Source organism: Oncorhynchus mykiss, chromosome 13, assembly GCF_057628025.1.
Source record: "Oncorhynchus mykiss isolate SJ-2025 chromosome 13, ASM5762802v1, whole genome shotgun sequence".
Taxonomy (NCBI): Eukaryota; Metazoa; Chordata; class Actinopteri; order Salmoniformes; family Salmonidae; genus Oncorhynchus; species Oncorhynchus mykiss.
Window position 1 is genome coordinate 33,068,392 of NC_143034.1, and position 22,092 is coordinate 33,090,483.

Genomic DNA, 22,092 nt, shown 5'->3' on the forward strand with positions numbered 1-22,092 from the left:
GCCTTTTGGTAGGCCATCATTATAAATAAGAATTTGTTCTTAACTGGCTTGCCTAGTTAAATAAAGGTTAAATACAAATGTTTATTTTTTTTTAAACGAATGGCAACACTGTCACTGGAACTATAAATAATTTACATCTGTATATGTTGCCATACACTCACCGTGTCTGGCAGGATCCAGTTCCACATTCTTCACCTGAAGCTTTGTCCGCACCCCTTCGGCCTGTCATCGTTAGAATGAAAACACTGTAATTTGCTCTTATGCTTATTTATCAACTCAACATATAGGTTTTTTGCTTGAAATACAACAATTCACCTGGTGGCCTAGGTTATCCAAAAGGCTCGATAAAGTATTTACTTGTACAGCAAAAAGGCCTACTTTTTATGGGAAAATTCTGGAATCATTGTTAAATAGCAAGGCTTTCCAGTTACCAAATATTCAAGGATCAACATCCACCACAAGGGTCAAGAACTGCCACATTTCATCATAGTGATGAGGCACCACTACAGTCTGGGGTTCGATGCCAGGCTGTGTGACAGCCGGTCGGGAGCTCCATAAGGCGGCACATAATTGGCCCAGTGCCCGACCGGGTTAGGGGAGGGTTTGGCTGGAGGGCTTTCCTTGGCTCATTGCCCTCTAGCGTGTCTTTGTGGCGGGCCAGGCACCTGCAAGCTGACCTCGGTTGTGAGTTAAATGGTGCGGCTGGCTTCCGGGTTAAGCTATAGTGAATTAAGAAGCAGCACTACTTGGCAGTTCATGCATGTCCAACTTCCCACTCTTCTACACATAACTGAAGATTCACAAGTGCCTGGACAGGCAAACCCATTGTGTCAGATATTGGGAGCATCAAACCACTGCTTCCTGTTCTTCCATCTTATCATAAAGACAGGTGACTTCAAGGTACCAGAACATCTTGATTTGAGAATTGATACCAGTCCACTTTCCTCTTTTCCAGCAACACTACTTATTTTAAGTTTGACGCCTTATTGGTTACAGTGTAGTTGGACGGATGGGTACATGGATGGCACCAAATATTGGCAACCTGTACCTTGGATAGGTTGGGAAAGGTCACATTCTTAATAAGTCAAAATCTTGTTTCGATACCTTAGTAATTTGGAAACAGCTACATTGACTACAGAATGTTTCTGTGACGGGCAGGGGCCCCTTCTCCATGTTGGCCTGGTGACTCTGTGACCCCCCCCCGCCTTATTGGTTATAATTGGATTTTATTTTTTTTGTGGCACCTCATCTCAAATTGGTTGAGCGCCTTCCACTCTTCTCCAGGTGTTACCTCTTAGCATAACTGTAAGGTGGTAGCCCTCATTTGTTGAGGACTGGAATTTATGATTCAATCAATCAGATTCACACTGATCGACACATGTTCATGTATAAATTCCATATCATCCTCAGGGTAGTTACTAGATAGATCTGTCAAGATGCAACGGTTTGCCTTACCACCACACGTAGCTCCTTCTTAACACCGTCTTGAACACCCCAATCTCGGACGGAGGCCTTCACCTCGATGGTATGGAGGCCCAACTTCATGGGGATGATGACAAAGGGGACACTTCGTGTGGACATGGGGTCCACCATAACAGTAACAACATACTTCCCCTTCTTGCTGGCAGAGCTGCACACGTCTGATGTCTCCCTCAGTTCTACACGGACCTGCCATTAGGGTGGAGAGGTGATGTTGTCACATCATCGTGCATCTGATCAGATAAAAAAACACACTGAATGGTATAATAATAGTAATCATCATAATAATAATCAGGCGTCATACTGATTTTAGAATAAAATATTTGGGCTGGGTTGCGTGCCTGCTTTTAAATGACAATACGCTTACGGTTATAGTGTCGTCAATGTAGTTGTGAAGAACGGCTTTGATTTCCAGCTGCTCATTGCGTACGGCAGAGTAGGGCAGCTTCAGATCAAGGAAGAAGTTCTTACGAACAATCAGCGTAAGGGGTTCAGACACACAGATTCCTATTGAGCAAGAGAGTTGCCATAAGATGTAGAAAGTGTAGCCAACAATATAGAAAGAGGGGCACAAATACATGACCGTACCATGTGTTTTGGACAGGCCAATAGCAGTGATCTGCCAGCTGGTGATGGAATCCGGTAAGTCAATTGATTTCTGTATAGCACTAAATGGCAAAAAGAGAGAGAAAATAAGTAGGATTTTATTTACATGGGAAAAGGGATATGTATAAGAACGCATTTTACTGTAGTGCATTGAACGATCTCACTCAATTCTGCTCTTACCACTCCTCATCTTTAGGACACTGTGGCAAATTCTCCTCCTTCCATAGCCAACTCTCAGGGAAGAAGGAACGGGACTTGATTTCGTCCAAACTTTCGAATCGGTCATCCTCTTCCTCACCTTACAAAGAGTGACAAGAAGTCAGACAGTTCCCATCACTGTGAATGTATTTCCCTTACACAGAAGGGAATACCAGAATACTTTAACATTCACATTCTGGTTTTGTTTATCCCTCTCGATTTCCATAGTGTGCAATTTTAGAATGGACAATTCCAGGCCACCACAGTTGTTTTACTTACTGCGGGCTAGTGTGAGCTGGTCAATCTTGGCCTCTTCGCCTTTGGTGACCATTTCTCTACAACATTTCAGGAAGGCTCCCACACACTCTGTTCCATCACTGATGTATTGGGATCGCCGCTCGCACGTGTAATCTAGAATGTTATTCCTCATACCGTCCATGCAGCACTGTCTCTCCAGGCCTGTGTACTGGCTCGCTAGGACAGAGAGAAATGCATTAAAAGCTTTGGGAAACCCAGTAGTGAGAGTCACTTGAAGTTTGTTTAGTGACCAATCAGGACAGCAGTCTTCCTATTTCACAATTCGTTCTCATTCCCAGAGATTGAAAACATAAACAATAAAACACTATTAGACATCCTTACAACAGATGTCTGTTTGGTAAGAAAGTAGTACTAAGTTCTACTAATAAATAAATACATACGTACATGGATACATACAGTACATAGTCAAAACAAAAACATCCAGTTTTATGATCAGGCATCACAAGCAGAGAAACTCTTGTCCTACCCAGTGTGGTTCCGACATCATTTACAGTCACTGCTCGTCGTCTCCGTGAGTTGACAGGGCAGCTGGAGACTAAAGCACACAAAGAAGAAGACTGATGGACAAAACTTGCCAAGACAATATTAAGGACAAATCTATTAAGCCTACATCAACCAAACTCCACATTGAGAATGAAGATACTCTGGTGAAGTAATATATGATACACCAGCTGATAACTGGCTAAAATATTTATTTTAGTGTATTTACAAGTTAAGTAATAATACATGGGACTTCTTTGCAGAGTTGCAAATAAAAAGTAATATCTCAGACTGGCCAATAAAAATAAAAGATGAAGATGGGCAAAAGAACACAATCGCCTCTTCATTGTTGATGTGGAGACTGGTGTTTTGCAGGTACTATTTAATTAAGCTGCCAGTTGAGGACTTGTGAGGTGTCTATTTCTCAAACTAGACACTTTAATGTACTTGTCCTCTTTCTCAGTTGTGCACCGGGGCCTCCCACTCCTCTTTCTATTCTGGTTATTCTGGTTAATATCGTAGGGAAGGGAAAGGGGGTACAACTGAATGCATTCAACTAAAATGTGTCTTCCGCATTTAACCAAAACCCTCTGAATCAGAGAGGTGTGGGGGGGCTGCCTTAATTGTCATCCACTTCATTGGCACCCGGGAAACAGTGGGTTAACTGCCTTGCTCAGGGGCAGAACGAAAAACGTGTACCTGTGTACACATGTGTCATAGCTAAGCAGGCCTTGGTTAAAACCCTGGATGGGAGACCAACGGGTAGCTTTTGATAGATCAATTCTCCAGTTGGAGGTGCGGCCCAGCCTGTAGTTTTTCTTCTGATAGTGGATATAACGTTGAAGATCTGACGTTGTTTTAAAGGTACAAATTCAAAGGTTTGTCTATGTTGACCTTTGGTTGCCAAAGGACAATCCTGTGGTTGAAATTTCATCCTCAAAACAACAGTTTACGTTGATGATTCAACTTCACAATACATTGACAAATTATGTTGAAACAATGTTGATTCAGCCAGTTTGTGCCCAATGGGTAATGCCTCTATCAAACCTCTATCAAACCAATCAAGTATTTTGCATGGGTGCCATTCCAAAGAGACATTGAGTAACAAAATAACAAGCTAGCATGCATAAGATACAAAACAAATGTTGCACAGGCTACTTAAACAGAGACACGGACAAAACAAGAAAAAAAATAATACACGAAATGCCTTTACACGAGGCAATCAAATCCGAGCGCTGAATGCAATTGACTTTGACCGTTCCCATTCAAACTAGAAATCCAAACGTGAAGTTTGCCTGACTTCCAATAGTCAAGTGAACGAGAGACTAGGCAGGCCTGGCCACGCAAGACTAGACAGGCCTGAATGTGTATTGCAGCTTTTATGTAGAGGCCTTATGTCACATACCTGTCCTCTGAGGGGTGCCCTTTGCAGTGTTGAATGCAAACACCAGCCCAGCATCATAGAAAACCCCCATACTGTCCATTCCACTCCCTGCAGTGCAGCCTGTGTCATGTTTCTCTATCATGTCCCAGATCTAAGGATGGATACACACACACACACACACACACTTTACTATCCTTGTGAGGACAAGACAATTGATTCCCATTCAAAATCCTATTTCCCCTAACCCTAACCTTAACCTCTAAACCTAAAATAGCCTTTTCCTTGTGGGGACCGGCAAAAAAGTTTACAAAAAAAGAGTACAAATGAAAATGTTGCATCTATCAAAAATCTGTTTATCATATTGTTTTATAAAAGATTCTCCAAGTTGAATTCTCTCGCACATTAATTTGATTTATCAAACCAACCAGTTTCCCGAGTACAATTATGTTAAATGCCCACATGGCCTTTTTTTTATAAAAACACGTCACTTTTGTTTTATACCCACATGAAATACATTCAGTGGGGGTCTGAAATGATTGACACCATTGATAAAGATGAGCAATAAAAATGTGTGAAATAAATAAATAAAATATTCTATGCTCCCCCCAAAAATGGGGATATTATATTATTTAATACATTTCTCTGCGAAATAAATATTGTTTAACATCTTTTCTCTTCTTCATCTAGATAAGGTAGGGGTCAAAATTATTGACACCCCTAAAGATTCTTACGAATAAAGGGGTTTAGTATTTGGTCCCCTATTGCTAGTACACCATGACTACATCAAGCTTGCTTTTGAAGTTCCAATAACAGGCGAGATTAGCATGTCTTGGGGGGGGGGGGTATAATCTTTGACCCTCTCATCATCATCATCATCATTCACGATTCATTCAGGATTATCTGTATTATCTGTATACTATTTACAAAACCAAAACGAACTGCAAATTCATCCAACAAGTTTGTAGAGTCACAAGGTTGATGTACTGTAGTCATTGCGTGCTAGGAATATAGGCCCAAACACTAAACTTTTGACTGCTTTATTCATAAAAATCTTTAGGGGTGTCTATAATTTTGACCCCTACCTAATTTTTGTTACTTGTTAAACAAAATCTCTTTCTCTGAGCAATTGTGTTAGTATAAAAAAAAAATGTTTTAGCATGCAATATAGCTCAGTATTTATTTTATACATTCAATATTGCTCATCTGTTTCAAGCGTGTCAATAATTTCAGATACCACTGTAGGTATGGACTAACATCAATAAGTGAACAATTATGCACAATTTAGATGACAAGGCTCAAAGAGTATCATTAATTAGCTGGCTGAAGTAGGGAAAGTTCAGTCTGCAGTTATTCACCTTAGTCTGAGTAAGTCGGCTTTTGTCATTCAGGACGTAGACCCCCTTATCCACGGCCACAAGTCCCACCTTGGCCCCTGGATCACCAATGATAGACAGGGTGACTCTTTTCTGAGGTGCATAACTACCACTGTGTCTGACATCCTTCACTTTTAGCTACAGTATGGCACACAAAGACAGAGGTCATGTTTGAGAAGTCCTGAATGCAACACCTCACACTGAAATACTAACACAGTAAGGAACCATTTTTAAGAGGGGGAGACAGGCACATGGGTATAACAGTAGAAAGGGTAGACACAGGTTGAACCCCGCTCTCTGGTGGAGAGTGGTAGATGTGACTAGAGCACAGTGTTACCACTAGACGATGGGCTCTGCACAGTAAGGCAACATTCTTACCAATCCCATGCACGTGTCCTTGACGTCGATCCACACAGAGTCAGACACAACCTCATTCTGGCCCACGTGGTAATACGCCACGACCCGGAAGGAGGGGATCATATCCTTGTTCACCATCAGAGGCAGTGACATCAGCCCCTGTCCCTTATTCCACTCTATCTTTTGGGAGTTGATGAGCTGTCCCTTGCTCAAGATCTGTGAACACAGAGACCGATAACTGTCAGTAATCCTCCCTACGGGGATGACAAACTGGCACTAAGGGAATGAATTACCAACCAGGGATGGTTGGAGTCAGTGAGTTCATGGTTTAAGTAAGGAACAAGACCCAGGGTTATTGTTCCTTCCTCAAAGCAGCACCTCTTGCACTTTTACGTTTTTTTCAAAAACAACAAAAAATATAGATATATTGGTTTACATACCACACTTGAATACAATAAATACACACCATGTAGCATTTTTACCCTGTAATGTTGCCAACCAATGCACCCCAGCTCGGTAAAATTCACAAGTCTATGTGGTTAAAGTTGACCGGTACACACCAGGAAGGTTATCTCATGATTGTCATTTTGGGCCGCGGGACTGCTGCCGAGGCTTAGGTCTACTTTGAGTTGATCTTTGATTTTGACATCTGTAGAATGGATGTGTATGTGAATGTAGTTCTGTGAATTGTCTTTTGTTTGATAGGATTTGGCAGTCATATTCTGTGTGCCCTGCCTGCCATCCCCAAGTCCATCGACTTTGGTTGTCACCTGTGTGGAAATAGAGTAACAACATGAACGACTACAAGGCGTCAACATTGGGATTGATACAGAACAAAAAAGCCAAAACAGACATGCACACATAATTGGATTGCGGCTTAGAGAAGTTTTAGTTTTGAACTTGCCGTGATTGGCAGCTCAGAATCCCCCGCTCTCGTGTTAATGGTTATTTTGGCAATACCATTGTCATGGGTCTTCCCCAGCACTCTTTGGTCTTTTTGTAAAACCTCCACATCGATATCTTTGGCTGGAGAATCGTCTGGATTGGTTACATACACCTAATAGTACAAATGGAAAGAGGTACAATTAGACCAAATAGGTAGGAAAGACAGTGTAAGCCCAATACATCATCCTACCCCTTGACCACAGTTACCAGGTGGGTTCCCTGGTTAAAAGAACTGGGCAACACTTTGGAATAGCATAGTGATTGAGTTCATGTAGAACACAGTGATTGAATGTTCTTAAAAATGTACCGAGATGTCATACGGCATTCCTGGTTTGAAGTACGGCGGGGTCTTCTTGAAGTGAATGCTATACGGCGACTTGACTATGAAGATTCCCTTCTTCTCTGCTTTCACCATCTCACTCCCTGAGGGATTAAAACCCAACACCTTCCCCGTTCTGAGACTGAACACAAAACGCACACTTCAAAAGATGCAAACGTATGCACGTACCACAACTTACAGCCTCTACTTACCTGTGTCTGTTAGCACATTGACTGATATGTATAGGGATTCATGCAAAAGCATATTGATGTCTGTAAAAGTTTTATTAATGTGCTGTCTCTTCAGTACCGCTTTGCCCGCTCCATCCTTAAGCTGCATTTGAAAAGAAACAAAGCCAAGATGTCCATCTGTCAGACTTGTGTTATTCGAGCTATAGAGCTATTCAAATATAGACTACCCATGGTGAATGTTTGTGAATACCCGTATGTGTATCATCCAAATATACTCCCTCCCATATTACATGCACAAACCTCCACTCTCTGGAGAGAGCCGGGAAAACTCGTCCTGTCAACTCCTTGGATCACCCCGAACACCACAAAACAAACTCCTTTCACAGGCTCCTCAAACAGGTACCTTCCGACACAAACCATACAGCAATATCACCACGGAGAATTCAGGGGGAGGGAAACAGATAGAGGAGTACTGTAAATTACATGAAACGTTAAGTAGCAATTTTAGCAATAGTTACCATGGAAATAACAACTATAAATATATTTTGACATTTTACAATGGCTCCAACCTGGCATTAATGTTGACCGTTAGCTCATCATCGTCAACGTAGAAGAAGGACTTGCTCACTGTCAATTTGACTTCAAAGCTGGGTAGAACTAGAGAGGAAGTTAGTTATGAATTAATTTACTGAACAAAAATATAAACGCAACATGTAAAGGGTTGGTTTCTTGTTTCATGACCTGATATAAAAGATCCTAAAAAAAATCCAAACTCACCATATTTCTCTAAAATGTTGTTCAAACAATTTGTTTACATCCATGTTAGTGAGCATTTCTCCATTGTCAAATAATCCATAATCCAAATTACCATATTAGAACTGGGTGTATAGAAATCTACTGAGTGAGAAAGGGGAGTGCAGAAAGTTTACATTCTGTCCATACAGCGACTGCCGTGAGAATAGCTATGGCATTGTCTCTGTCTCCTGCTCCTGATCTCCTATTGCTTACATTTTGTTTTTGTCAAATCTCATGTATCCTATGGAGAGAGGCAAAGAGTAACAGTCTGGTTTCAGTCACTGATAAGGTTGTATAGCCGTGGATTAGGGAGGAGTGAGGAATGTGGGCCAAGGTCAGGTCAGATGAAGTGAGAAGGAACAGTCACCACTTAAATTCCTGCCTAGCAACAGACTCAGCCTAGAAGGAGGGTATAAATATATGTGCCTGTGTAAACATGTCTTTTCAGCTGTTTGACCAAGTGGGTGAATAAACTTGGTTTGAGCTTTGACTAGTTGTCCGTTAGTTTTTCACTCTGTTTGTCAGAACACCATCCACCCACATAGCTGATAAACCTATGGTTTTGCTGAAGAATTTCTGCACAAACTGTCAGAAACCGTCTCACGGATTCTCATCGTCCTCACCAGGATCCTGCACTGACTGCAGTTTGGCGTTGTGACCGACTTCAGTGGGGAAATGCTCACCTTCGATGGCCACTGGCACGCTGAAGAAGTGTACTCTTCACGGATGAATCCCAGTTTCAATTTTACCTGGTAGATGGCTGACAGCGTGTATGGCGTTGTGGAGTGGTTTGCTGATAACATTGTGAACAAAGTGACTTGTACACAAGGATCCGTACACAATTCCTGGAAGCTGAAATGTCCAAGTTCTTCCATGCTCAATGTCACAAATTGGGCATCTTTGGGATGCTCTGGATTGAGGTGTACGACAGCGTGTTCCAGTTCCGCCAATATCCAGCAACTTCGCACAGCCTTTGAAGAGGAGTGGGACAACATTCCAATCAACAGCCTGATCAACTCTATGCGAAGGAGATGTGTCGCGCTGCATGAGGCAAATGTTGGTCACACCAGATACGGACTGGTTTTCTGATCCACGCACCAACCTTTTTTTGAAGCTATCTGTGACCACCAGATGCTTACAGTGCATTCGGAAAGTATTCAGACCCCTTGACTTTTTCTACATTTTGTTGCTTTACAGCCTTAATCTACACACAATACCCCATAATGACAAAGCGAAAACAGGTTTTTAGAAATTTTTGTAAAGTATTTAAAATAAAAACAGAAATAACTTAGACTTGAAATGTTGCTCAGGTGCGTGTTTCCATTGATCATACTTGAAATGTTTTTACAACTTGATTGATTGGACATGATTTGGAAAGGCATCCACCTGTCTACATCTATTTCTGCAGCATTTAAGTTCCCCAAGAACACAGTGGCCTCCATCATTCTTAAATGGAAGAAGTTTGGAACCACCAAGACTCTTCCTATACCTGGCCACCTGGCCAAACTGAGCAATCGAGGGAGAAGGGCCTTGGTCAGGGAGGTGACCAAGAACCCTATGGTCACTCTGACAGAGCTACAGAGTTTCTAAAAACCTGTTTTTCCTTCGTCATTATGGGGTATTGGGTGTAGATTGATGAGGGAAAAAAATGATTTAATCAATTTTAGAATAAGGCTGTAACGTAACAAAATGTGGAAAAAGTCAAGTGGTCTGAATACTTTCCGAATGCACTGTATCAGCATTCCCAGTCATGTGAAATCCATAGATTAGGGCCAAATGTATTTATTTCAAGTGACTGATTTCCTTATATGAATTGTAACTCAGTAAAATCTTTTAAATTGTTGCATGTTGGTTTATATTTTTGTTCAGTTTACATAGGCCCTATTTACTCTGTACAAACACTGTACACTGTTCTTAAAAGGCCAATTCCACCTCTTTTCATCTCATTGAAAACGGTGCATTTCTATGTTTTATAGAAAGAACAAACAAAAAAATATTCCCAATGACATCAGAGATGATTTTTTTTTTTTTAAGTGATTTTCAATCATTATGATATTTTCAGTGATGTGGGGAGAAAGAAAATAAACAGTTTTGAAAATCACTGTTTTTCTTACTTTTCATCCTACCCTATGTCATAGAGAAGCATTTTTTAGGAACATTCTTTTCTTATCTTTTTAACCACAGATCATAGAAACGTGTCATTTTCACATATGGAGACTGGAAATTAATATGAAGTTGAAAAGTGGCGTAATTGTCCTTTTAATAAAAGGCCACCCAAACCAATACCCTTCTTACCATATTCTTTCACCTCGAAATCTGCAGTGAAGTTCTTATGTGGGCTATTCTTAAACTTGGCCACCACTTTCCAGTTTCCAAAGCTATATAAAAAGAGAATGAGAGCAGAAGAGTTCACAGGCAAATGTTTTCCTGATAAGTGTGTTAGGATGATTGAATAGCACAAAAAAACCTGGTGATTTCTGGGACAGGGAAGACTCTAGATGTCATCCCATCATCTGGTTTGAAATCTTCCTGCAGTAAGGTGATTCCATCAGGGTTCTATAAATAAATAATATACATGAAATGTGAAAGACTAACATAAATGGATCACATATAATTAATCTGTTACTACGCAAGACTGACAGTTGTAAACATGAGTAATGTCAGAAAAAAACTATTTTGACAACTGGCCATATGCATCGACCACTACTAAGGAAGCATTGTCAATGCAGTTACATTTATTGTGAGGACTACTTACTTACCATAATTTCCACATTGATGCTATCTGTTACAGGCTCTAAACCGGAGTTTAAGGTGAAGACTCTGTATTTAACTGAAACAATATTACTGAATTAATACACTAAGAATGTAGTTTAAGATGTTAGGTTTTTATAGAGTAACACCTTTTTATCTGTGGATTAAGTAGAGAAACACGATTTTGACTGCGGATCAAAATTCTACAAAGATCTGGTAAAAAAAAAGGACCACATGCATTTCAGGTAAAGTAACACCCCAATGTTCATCTACCAGCTAGCTAGCTAAATGTCCATGAATGTTTCATGTGAGTTTCGACCTGACCCCAAATTAATCAAATTGATTCACAGGGGCAGACTGGCCCTCTGGCATTTGCTCGAAATGCCAGATGGGTCAGTCCATTTTTAGCCCAGTGGGCCTGTTTAACTTGTCTTTTTTTTTTGCGCTAAATGATCATTATCTGGCTAATAATGGGGGCCCCAAGAAAGAAAAAAAAATGGGCCGGTGTGTTAGGAATACATGGGCCGATTTCTGGTCCCAGTCCGCCACCGAGCATAGGTGGTTGCTGAGCGATGCTAATTCGAAGGCTTTAGGTCAGTGGGCTCAGCCATACCTGTACTTTCCGGCGTGTAAATGGTTTTGTCCATTTGTATAAATATGTAGCCGGTTTGAAAGGAGACCAGGACTACTTTCTCAAGCTTGTGGCTTGGGAACTGAGCGTACAGGTTCACATACTGGCTCCCTGTGTAGTCTTCATCAAAGAAGTCAGGTCCCTCCGGGATCTGACAAGTTGGAGAAAACACAAGTGATTTTTTGTGCAATGTTCACAACCATAGGTAAAATTGTGAAATTAATAACTTATATGAAGATACAGTATTCATACCCCTTGACTTATTCTACATTTTGTGTTACAGCCTGAATTCAAAATTGACTAAATATATATATTTTTCTCACCCATCTACACACGATATCCCATAATGGCAAAGTGAAAACATGTTTTTAGAATGTGATGGAGCTTAGAGGGTGGGTGTGTGAAGGTCGGTATATTCCTGCTCGTTGCCTACATCTGCTGGCCAGGAGAGAGGATGGCCTGGAAGGGTAAAGAGCCTTGTAAAGGTAACCTTTATTTAACTAGGCAAGTCAGTTAAGAACAAATTCTTATTTACAATGACGGCCTACACCGGCCAAACCCGAACGCCGCCCAATCACAGACGGTTGTGATACAGCCTGGATTCAAACCAGGGTGTCTGTAATGACGCCTCTAGCACTGAGACGCAGTGCCTTAGACCGCTGCGCCTCTCGGGAGCCCCAAAATTAGATTGGAAGTTGGGTGGTGGCTGTTTTAACCTAGCTTTGGCCAGATCTGTTTTTGGTCTGGAGCTGACATGCAGGGCCCTCCAATACTGGGAGGGATATCGAGCCCAACTGGACAGGAACCTACCGGACGTTACTTGGCCGTAGACTGACCCCAGTAAGGACGAGCCTGTTGGATTTCTGTTATCTTCTGTTGGATACGCCGGGAAACAGTGTAGCTGTCCGGTAGCAGAGAGGTACCGGAAGACCTGTGTAGAAAGGCTCAAAGGACACCCGATATACAGTGGGGCAAAAAAGTATTTAGTCAGCCACCAATTGTGCAAGTTCTCCCACTTAAAAAGATGAGAGAGGCCTGTAATTTTCATCATAGGTACACTTCAACTATGACAGACAAAATGAGAAGAAAAAAAAATCCAGAAAATCACATTGCAGGATTTTTATGAATTTATTTGCAAATTATGGTGGGAAATAAGTATTTGGTCAATAACAAAAGTTTCTCATTACTTTGTTATATACCCTTTGTTGGCAATGACAAAGGTCAAACATTTTCTGTAAGTCTTCACAAGGTTTTCACACACTGTTGCTGGTATTTTGGCCCATTCCTCCATGCAGATCTCCTCTAGAGCAGTGATGTTTTGGGGCTGTTGCTGGGCAACACGGACTTTCAACTCCCTCCAAAGATTTTCTATGGGGTTGAGATCGGGAGACTGCCTAGGCCACTCCAGGACCTTGAAATGCTTCTTACGAAGCCACTCCTTCGTTGCCCGGGCGGTGTGTTTGGGATCATTCTCATGCTGAAAGACCCAGCCACATTTCATCTTCAATGCCCTTGCTGATGGAAGGAGGTTCTCTCTCAAAATCTCACGATACATGGCCCCATTCATTCTTTCCTTTACACGGATCAGTCGTCCTGGTCCCTTTGCAGAAGAACAGCCTCAAAGCATGATGTTTCCACCCCCATGCTTCACAGTAGGTATGGTGTTCTTTGGATGCAACTCAGCATTCTTTGTCCTCCAAACACGACAAGTTGAGTTTTTACCAAAAAGTTATATTTTGGTTTCATCTGACCACATGACATTCTCCCAATCTTATTCTGGATCATCCAATGGCTCTCTAGCAAACTTCAGACGGGCCTGGACATGTACTGGCTTAAGCAGGGGGACAAGTCTGGCACCGCAGGATTTGAGTCCCTGGTGGCGTAGTGTGTTACTGATGGTAGGCTTTGTTACTTTGGTCCCAGCTCTCTGCAGGTACCCCCGTGTGGTTCTGGGATTTTTGCTCACTGTTCTTGTGATCATTTTGACCCCACGGGGTGAAATTTTGTATGGAGCCCCAGATCGAGGGAGATTATCAGTGGTCTTGTATGTCTTCCATTTCCTAATAATTGATCCTACAGTTGATTTCTTTAAGCCAAGATGCTTACCTATTGCAGATTCAGTCTTCCCAGCCTGGTGCAGGTCTACAATTTTATTTCTGGTGTCCTTTGACAGCTCTTTGGTCTTGGCCATAGTGGAGTTTGGAGTGTGACTGTTTGAGGTTGTGGACAGGTGTCTTTTATACTGATAACAAGTTCAAACAGGTGCCATTAATACAGGTAACGAGTGGAGGACAGAGGAGCCTCTTAAAGAAGAAGTTACAGGTCTGTGAGAGCCAGAAATCTTGCTTGTTTGTAGGTGACCAAATACTTATTTTCCATCATAATTTGCAAATAAATTCATTAAAAATCCTACAATGTGATTTTCTGGATATTTTTTCTCATTTTGTCTGTCATAGTTGAAGTGTACCTATGATGAAAATTACAGGCATCTCATCTTTTTAAGTGGGAGAACTTGCACAATTGGTGGCTGACTAAATACTTTTTTGCCCCACTGTATCAGCACCCTGGATCTTACTAAGGGGTAGGGTGAGTACTTGGCAGCATATTTGGATGACATGATTGTGTACAGCCCTAACTGGAAATCTCCACTGAAGCAGCTCAACACTGTCTTGGAGGCTTTACACAGAGCAGGTCTAACCGCCAATGCAAAAAAATGCAGACTGGGACTTGAGGAAGCAGAATACCTGGGCTTTATCATCGGGAGATGCAACGTCAAACCACACGAGAAGAAAGTTCAAGCCATCCGACAGTGGCCACGGCCCCAAACCAAGTCTCAGGTAAAAACCTTTGAGGGGCTAACCAGCTATTACCGTAGGTTCATTCCTAACTATGCAATTGTATCTTGTCAACTCACAGACCTGACCAAAAATGACCCAGCCTAACGGGGTCAGGTGGACTGACAAAGCGGAAGAAGCCTTCCAGAACTTGAAGGCCCTGTGCTCTGGACTGGTATTGGTGATGCCGGACTTTGGGAGAGAGATTGTGGTCCAGACTGATGCCTCCGACACAGGGGTGGGAGCGGTCTTGTCACAAGTGGTACAAGGAGAGGAGCATCCCATCATATATCAGCCGGAAACTGTTGCCTCGAGAAACAAAATAAAAGAGTGCCTAGCGGTGGGTGCAGTGGGCATTGAAGAAGTTAAAGTACTACCTCCTAGGACGACACTTCACTCTGGTCATGGACCATGCTCCTCTAGTCTGGATGTCCAGGAACAAGGAAACCAATGATAGTTACCAGGTGGTCTCTCTGACTCCAACAGTATTGTTTCTCTGTTGTCCACAGGTCCGGGTCAAAACAAGGAAATGCAGACGCCTTGTCCCACCGAAATCCTCTGTGGACAATGGCCTTGTTGGCTACATCTGCTGGCCAGGGGAGAGGATGGCCCGGAAAGGTATGAGCCTAATTGAACACACCTGAACATAACTAGTTTGGAGGTTGGGTGGTGGCTGGACATGAACCTAACGGACATTACTTGGCCATTGACCTGGCCCCAGTAAGGACAAGCCTGTTGGATTTCTGTTTACTCTTATTGTATACACTGGTAAACAGCTTAGCTGTCCAGTAGCAGAGAGGGACCGGAAGACCTGTGTAGAAAGGTTCAAAGACGAGCTAGGATTTCCTCTATGATTTTGCCTGTGCTTAGCTACATTCCGTTTCCTTTGTACCCTGAAAAAGTCCTTAATGATTACAAGCATACCCATAACATGATGCAGACACCACTATGCTTGAAAGTGTGGAGAGTGGTACTCAGTAATGTCTTGTATTGGATTTGCCCCAAACATAACAATTTGTATTCAGGACAAAAAGTGAATTGTGCAGCTGCAACTTATTGTGTTATTATTTTTACTCCTAAACTCTAGGTTTGCCATAAGGAAGGGGTTGAATACTTATTGACTCAAGACATATCAGCTTTTACCTGTTTTTTCAAAAAACATAATTCCACTTTGGGGTATTGTGTGTAGGCCAGTGACGACAAAAAAAATCTACATTTCATCAATTTTAAATTCAGTCTGTAACATTTAATTTATGTGAGGAAACATGTATAAAGACTTACTTTAATGTCCTTAAGTGCCTGGTATTTGTTCGCTGAATTCAGGGACACACTTGTGGTGTAAAGCAATTCATTTTTCGCATGGAAGTTCATCACCTTGATTTGGACATTGAGGTCATCCCCTGAGTAACCTTGAGCTTCAACAAAGACCCTTTCCATGCTACCCACCCGTAGAGGGTTAGGAGCAGACATGACATACCTGCAGTGATGAAGAGAGGGGAAAGGATGATTCAAAATATGGAGGGTGGAATATTGATTTGTGCTTGACTAAGCCCGGGATGTAATTCAGGGCACGTCACAGCACACTATAACACACTTTAAAGGTAATTTACAGTTGACCTGACATGGGCAGCGTTTACCATGAATGTGATCACCAACAAACGTTGGGAAAAATGCTTTTAAAGGCATATTGTTGGCTGTTTAGTGCACCATACTATAACAGACCTTGCACTGAATCACAGGCTAGACGTTTTTGTTATGGAATGACTGACATCTGATCAATGTGTACATGGATCTGTCTGCGTGTGTGTTTTTGGGGAATCTGTCTGCAGATACACGCTGTGTTTGGAGCAGTGTAATAATCCATTTTTAGTTCCCATTTCTCACGCCATTCATAAAGTATAGCAAAATGTAGTAAACTGCTGAGAAATGTATTACCCCTGAACAAGGTTCCAAACCAGTAGACTTATTCAGCCATTCTGGGATGTCTAGTAGGCTAATGCTTCACTGACCCCTCTATGCAAACTTTGGGTTAAAAAATCATATAAACAGAATGTTTTTTTGTCAACCAAATATGTAGTTGATTTTAGTTGATTTGGCCATTGATAGGCACAACTGTCCATCAATCAAATGTATTTATAAAGCCCTTTTTACATCAGCAGATGTCACAAAGTGCTTACACAGAACCCAGCCTAAAACCCAAAAAGAGGAAGTAAATGTAGATGTAGAAGCACAGTAGCTAGGGAACACTCCCTAGAAAAGTTGGGAACCTAGGATGAAACCTAGAGGAACCTGGCTCTGAGGGGTGGCCAGTCCTCTTCTGGCTGTGTCAAGTGGAGATTATAAGAGTGCATGGCCATTAAAGCCAGATCGTTCTTCAATGTGTTCAAACGTTCATAGATGACCAGCAGGGTCAAATAATAATCAGTGGTTGTAGAGGGTGCAATAGGTCAGCACCTCAGGAGTAAATGTCAGTTGGCTTTTCATAGCCGAGCATTCAGAGGTCAAGACGGTGGTTAAACAAAGACGATGTTTGTAGAGGTCGTTTAAAGACAACTAACCCATAGATTACAGTTTCTTCGGGCCCACAGAGTACTTTTAGGGTGATGATCCTCTTAACATCAAGTTGTAAAATCCCGAACTTTTCCATTTTGATTTAAAAAGTGAACAATTCCTTTAAGAATTTCCTTTTTTTATAAAATATTGTACTTTTTTGTGTAATTGCAGGAAATAAAAATGTAACTGGTGTGTCATAACATTATGGTACCTGCAGTGGCCATGCAAACAAAGCATGAATAAATTCACAACGCATGCACAGTAACAGTTAACAACTTGTATGGCAGAAATCACGTTTCCATCCACAGTTTTTACGTAAGTAAAGTCATATCATATTAAATTAAAAAATCACAACAGCTGATGGAAACAGGAAGTTTCGGTTGAATTTTATAAATGCAAACAGATCATTTGTTTGTTTGACATGGTGTGGTCTTTTTGTGTGGGTAAATATATATTATACGATAAATTGCGGTGGACACGCCTTTATAAACAAATATTGATATAACCATCATATCGTACTAGACTTGGAGTCACGTGAAGATATGGTGTCCTCCCACTATGACTCGGGAAACCATACTGTTTACTGGGCTACTGATGAAATAAATGAGGATGAACTTCACAGGGTGGTGAAAGTGCACAGTGATCTTGATGCTCCATTCCAATAAATATTGAGGGTCTTATTCTGGCGATATCATGACAAATATTTTTTTTTTATTGCTCTTATCCATAATAATCTCATCATCTAGACTAACCTACCCGCACTGTATCTGCGAGTTGTTGGCTAGAGCAGTGATTCTCAATTTGGGGGGTCGCGACCCCCACGTGCAGCACTTCCGCAGTGATGAAATGGCTAGCTACATTTTCACGCTGCACATACTCACTCACTGACCAAAACAATAACAATTCTCACCCCACACATACCCACTTCAAGCGGAGATTGCTTTGTTTTTTTTCGGAGAACAAGTTACCTCTGGCTGAACATTTCGTTTGCGAGGAGTAGCTCACAAAGTTTGCCTAACTGGTGGATATTTTTTAGCATCTGAATTCGCTCAAAGTGTCAACGCAAGGGACGGGGGCACAATCGACTTGAACAGAGGGACAAAGTGGATGCCTTCAAGATGAAGCTTACCCTTTGGGCAAATCATATTTCTAACGGGACGATTGACATGTTTCCCAATGCTGATTTCGAGATTTGGAATCTGATCAACAAAGCACACAGCTACACACTGAAAAAAAACTGTTTAACAGCATCTTGTCAAGCACAGATAAACAGGTAAATTAGTTATTGTTCGGTATGTTAATCAACTCTGACATTCATATTACATTTTATTGAACTGGTTAAAAATGTACACCTTTTCAATGTTGTGAAGCTATTCATTCGATGTCATATTCTGAATCTGATAATTTATTACACCCACTCCTGAACTGGTTGTCTAATTAAATGGCTTATTCTCTTGAATTGATAATACATGTTTTCTCGGTTAATATGGCTGTGTAATGACTTTCTTTAATACCATAATTGTAGAAAAGGCCCATGGAGTTGGTGGAATAATCCTTTAATTCATTTCTATTTACTCAGCTGGGCCAGGGGCGCTTTAATTAGGTCCATAAAAGGAGGAAATTGCCATCGCCTGATCTCGCTGCTTTCTCTTGCTTAACTCCATCTGATCCAGAAGTGCTGTGCGTCCATGAATCCACCGACTGCGTTACCTTTCATCTGAGTTATCTGTGGCGATCGGGAGAGTGGGCCATTCAGTTACTGTTAATAGTTATTACCGCGGAGCGCGGTTTGGAGCGCACGCTTCAAACATATTGTGTAATGTGAATTGTCAATGATCACGGCCCTACGGATCCTCATAGGCCAATTATGCAATCGATATGGTTCATATGTATTGACATTAATTATATGTATACATGAAGACAATTGAAAGAGTAAAATGAGAAACGTCATTGTTTGCTAACTGATTGACTTTGATAATGGGGATTATAGCTTGTATAAACCATTCACTGTTTGTATTCTAGTAGCCCGTTGAGCCAGAGTCTATTTTGCAAGTGAAGCCTGCCCAAGAAGGCAGTTGCAACACAACATTACAAAATGTAGCTGCAATACAACAGTCCATAATATTGGGTCGTGACTCATTTGTCATTGTCAATTTTGGGTCCCCAGGCAAAATCAGTTGAGAACCACCAAAACCAGATTAGGCACATTTGCTATTTAGCGCAACAGTTTTTGTGACAAAACTATTGGTAATGTTGAAAATGCAATGGAAAAATATTGAACTTCAGATTTAGATTTTGTACATGACAACTTAAGCAAAAAAGTGCATTTTGTGTGCGCTACATCATTACACCCTGATTTTTATCCACAAAAAGTCAATGTTACCCGCAACAAGTCCTTTAAGCGGATTTTAGAATTTCGCATGAAAATCTGTCTCCAATTGGATGGAAATCTATCTATTAATACTACAATTTTTTGAAGTAATATTTATTATTCATCAATGTTTCTATGACACGTTTTACCATGACAATTCTAGGAATGATGGCTGATGTATTCCCTTTAGAATTGTGGCACCAAATGTTCTACCACATTGAAAACGATTTTATTTATGATGTACTCACAGCACTTCACCATTGGAGAGGAGAGGGAGAGACAGAGCCACAGCGGCCAGCAACACTAGCTCCACCAGCATAACGTGGGTCTGATTCAAGTCCAAATTAAATTGCTTCACCCAAGGCTCAAGCTTTTATCGTGGCATTTTCCCAGACCATAACTCAGTTCTGCTCTTGACCCTCCCCTTTTGGACGAGTGCCAGACAACATGTTCACCCTCCCACCCTGTATTTGTTCTTATCAGAATTGGGAATTTACGGGAACAGAGAGATACAGTACAAGACACCCTTAAACCTTACTTCTGCCACCTAATTAATTGAGACATTGAGTCTTTTTTATCTTAACTGTGTGTAATTGTTTATTTATTGCTGTAACAGTTTTTCCTAATTGCTAAAACACAATTTTGCAAACTAGGCTGGTTTTATCAAAATACTTAACACAGTTCACAAAACCACACATCCAAACTGCAAAATACCTCATAGATCCTGCAAAATGAAGCACTGCAACCAAAACTACATATAGCATTATCAAAATCAAATGTTTGCACGAAATGGAAATATGAATTCATTCATATTACCAGATTTTTTGTCTAACCAACTACACACTGTTGGGCATAATGAAAAGCACTCTCATCTTTAGTATGCTTTGCCATAATACTAAAATAGTTCAAATTGTAGAAAATCTTCAGATGCACAGAAATATTTGCAGATACACACACATGCTGTTGAAACAGTTTTTTATTTATTTTATTTATCACCAAACAAGTCAGTGCAACATATGCACAGCAGATATATTTACATTGGCCTGAACAAAAAAATATGCTCACAAAAAAACTGAAAAAGAAAATTGCAGAAAAAATTTTCAGAAAAAAATATATAGAAAAAAAGAGTCAAGAGAAATAATTAGGCAGCATCTTGCCGCACAGCTGGGTCTGGCCACAACGCCTCGTCCACATCACAGGCAATATCTTCCCTTGCCAGACATCGAGGGAAGAAGTGCCTTATCCATCCCTGAATCGCACCCACATCAATCTCATCACATGCCTCTTCCATAGCCTGTAGATATGCGACATGACTTTGTAGAGGTATGTATGCAACACTACTTCCAGTACTTCAGACATACCATATTTACTCATCTGTATATCCTTTTGTCTATTACAGAGAGTATTGGAGCTGGATGCCCATGTAATTCGCCATTAATTTATTTATGTGGATGAGGTTGGCTTCAACCTTACCAAAACCAGGCGCCGCGGAAGAAATGTAATAGGACACAGGACAATTACCAATGTCCCTGAACAGCGTGGGGGTAATATAACTATGTGTGCTGCCATCACTCAAAACGGGGTCCTCCATCACAATGCCACACTGGGTCCGTACAACACCGGCCATATGCTCACTTTTCTGGATGCAATTTACACAATGATTGTCCCTGATCAAGAGCCTACTAGATTTGTGGTTTTATGGGACAATGTTAGTTTTCACCGGGCTGTTCTGGTCCAAAACTGGTTTGCCACCCATCCACAATTTGTAGTTTTGTACCTACCCCCATATTCACCTTTTCTAAATCCCATAGAGGAATTTTTCTCAGCCTGGCGCTGGAAAGTGTATGATCGCCAACCCTATGCCCGCATGCCGCTTCTCCAGTCAATGGAGGACGCATGTGGGGACATAGAGGTTGCCTCTGTCCAAGGTTGGATACGCCATGCTAGGAGATGCTTCCCTCGATGTTTGGCAAGAGAAAACGTATCTTGTGATGTGGACGAAGAATTGTGGCCAGACCCAGGCCGGAGAAGAGATAGCTTAGCACTGGTGACTTTTTTTTGTTTTTTTTGATTATCCAACTCAAGGTATAACAAAATAAAAAAACGTTTTTTCACATCCCTAATGTCTCCCATTTATGAAATGGATGGTTGTGTAGAAATGTTTTACTGCAAAAGGGGTTAAATTGATAGAGACTGTCACAACCCCCCGCCCCTAAACTCAAAAGTGCAGAATAATTACAGGGTTGAGGGGTGATGGGACACACAAACTAATGTAAACCAATACTGCATGCTCTGATATTGCTCAAATGTGGAATATGAGTTGTCGGTCATATGCACTACATACACAAATAGCCCTAAGATATCTTTATCTTGGAAATATAGACCTGGAAACAGAGATAAAATAGGTGACAATATCTGTCATGAATATTTATGATGAATGTAAGCTTTACTTTTTGGTACTTGATTACTAGACAACTTTCCAAGTCAAATTTGCTCTCATTCACTGC

At 41.2% G+C, this 22,092-nt stretch overlaps 1 protein-coding gene across 5 annotated transcripts in view; it reads right to left on the reverse strand.

Moving 5' to 3' along the window:
• The window catches only part of LOC100135918 (complement C3-like), a 47,181-nt gene extending 27,192 nt beyond the window's left edge, over positions 1 to 19,989 (reverse strand). For 2 of the 5 annotated variants that reach the window (XR_016485831.1, XM_021557344.3), the window contains exons 1-22: positions 19,834 to 19,989; positions 15,943 to 16,138; positions 11,810 to 11,978; positions 11,205 to 11,275; positions 10,913 to 11,001; positions 10,741 to 10,823; positions 8,220 to 8,307; positions 7,951 to 8,053; positions 7,672 to 7,792; positions 7,448 to 7,563; positions 7,100 to 7,252; positions 6,756 to 6,965; positions 6,217 to 6,411; positions 5,821 to 5,976; positions 4,487 to 4,616; positions 3,068 to 3,136; positions 2,563 to 2,757; positions 2,266 to 2,383; positions 2,068 to 2,147; positions 1,847 to 1,986; positions 1,456 to 1,668; positions 162 to 222 (exon numbers count right to left, since the gene is read on the reverse strand). Coding sequence is in view for 3 of the 5 variants with exons in the window: in XM_021557344.3 (XP_021413019.3) it covers positions 162 to 222; positions 1,456 to 1,668; positions 1,847 to 1,986; positions 2,068 to 2,147; positions 2,266 to 2,383; positions 2,563 to 2,757; positions 3,068 to 3,136; positions 4,487 to 4,616; positions 5,821 to 5,976; positions 6,217 to 6,411; positions 6,756 to 6,965; positions 7,100 to 7,252; positions 7,448 to 7,563; positions 7,672 to 7,792; positions 7,951 to 8,053; positions 8,220 to 8,307; positions 10,741 to 10,823; positions 10,913 to 11,001; positions 11,205 to 11,275; positions 11,810 to 11,978; positions 15,943 to 16,138; positions 19,834 to 19,904 (2,827 nt within the window). In the remaining 2 variants the exon portion in view is untranslated. Of the gene's footprint in view, positions 1 to 161; positions 223 to 1,455; positions 1,713 to 1,846; positions 1,987 to 2,067; positions 2,148 to 2,265; positions 2,384 to 2,562; positions 2,758 to 3,067; positions 3,137 to 4,486; positions 4,617 to 5,820; positions 5,977 to 6,216; positions 6,412 to 6,677; positions 6,966 to 7,099; positions 7,253 to 7,447; positions 7,564 to 7,671; positions 7,793 to 7,950; positions 8,054 to 8,219; positions 8,308 to 8,427; positions 8,527 to 10,740; positions 10,824 to 10,912; positions 11,002 to 11,204; positions 11,276 to 11,809; positions 11,979 to 15,942; positions 16,139 to 19,833 lie in introns of those variants that run through there. The other 3 variants (XR_016485832.1, XM_090196054.1, XM_036940683.2) reach the window with 3 other exon arrangements.
• Positions 19,990 to 22,092: the final 2,103 nt, after the last annotated feature.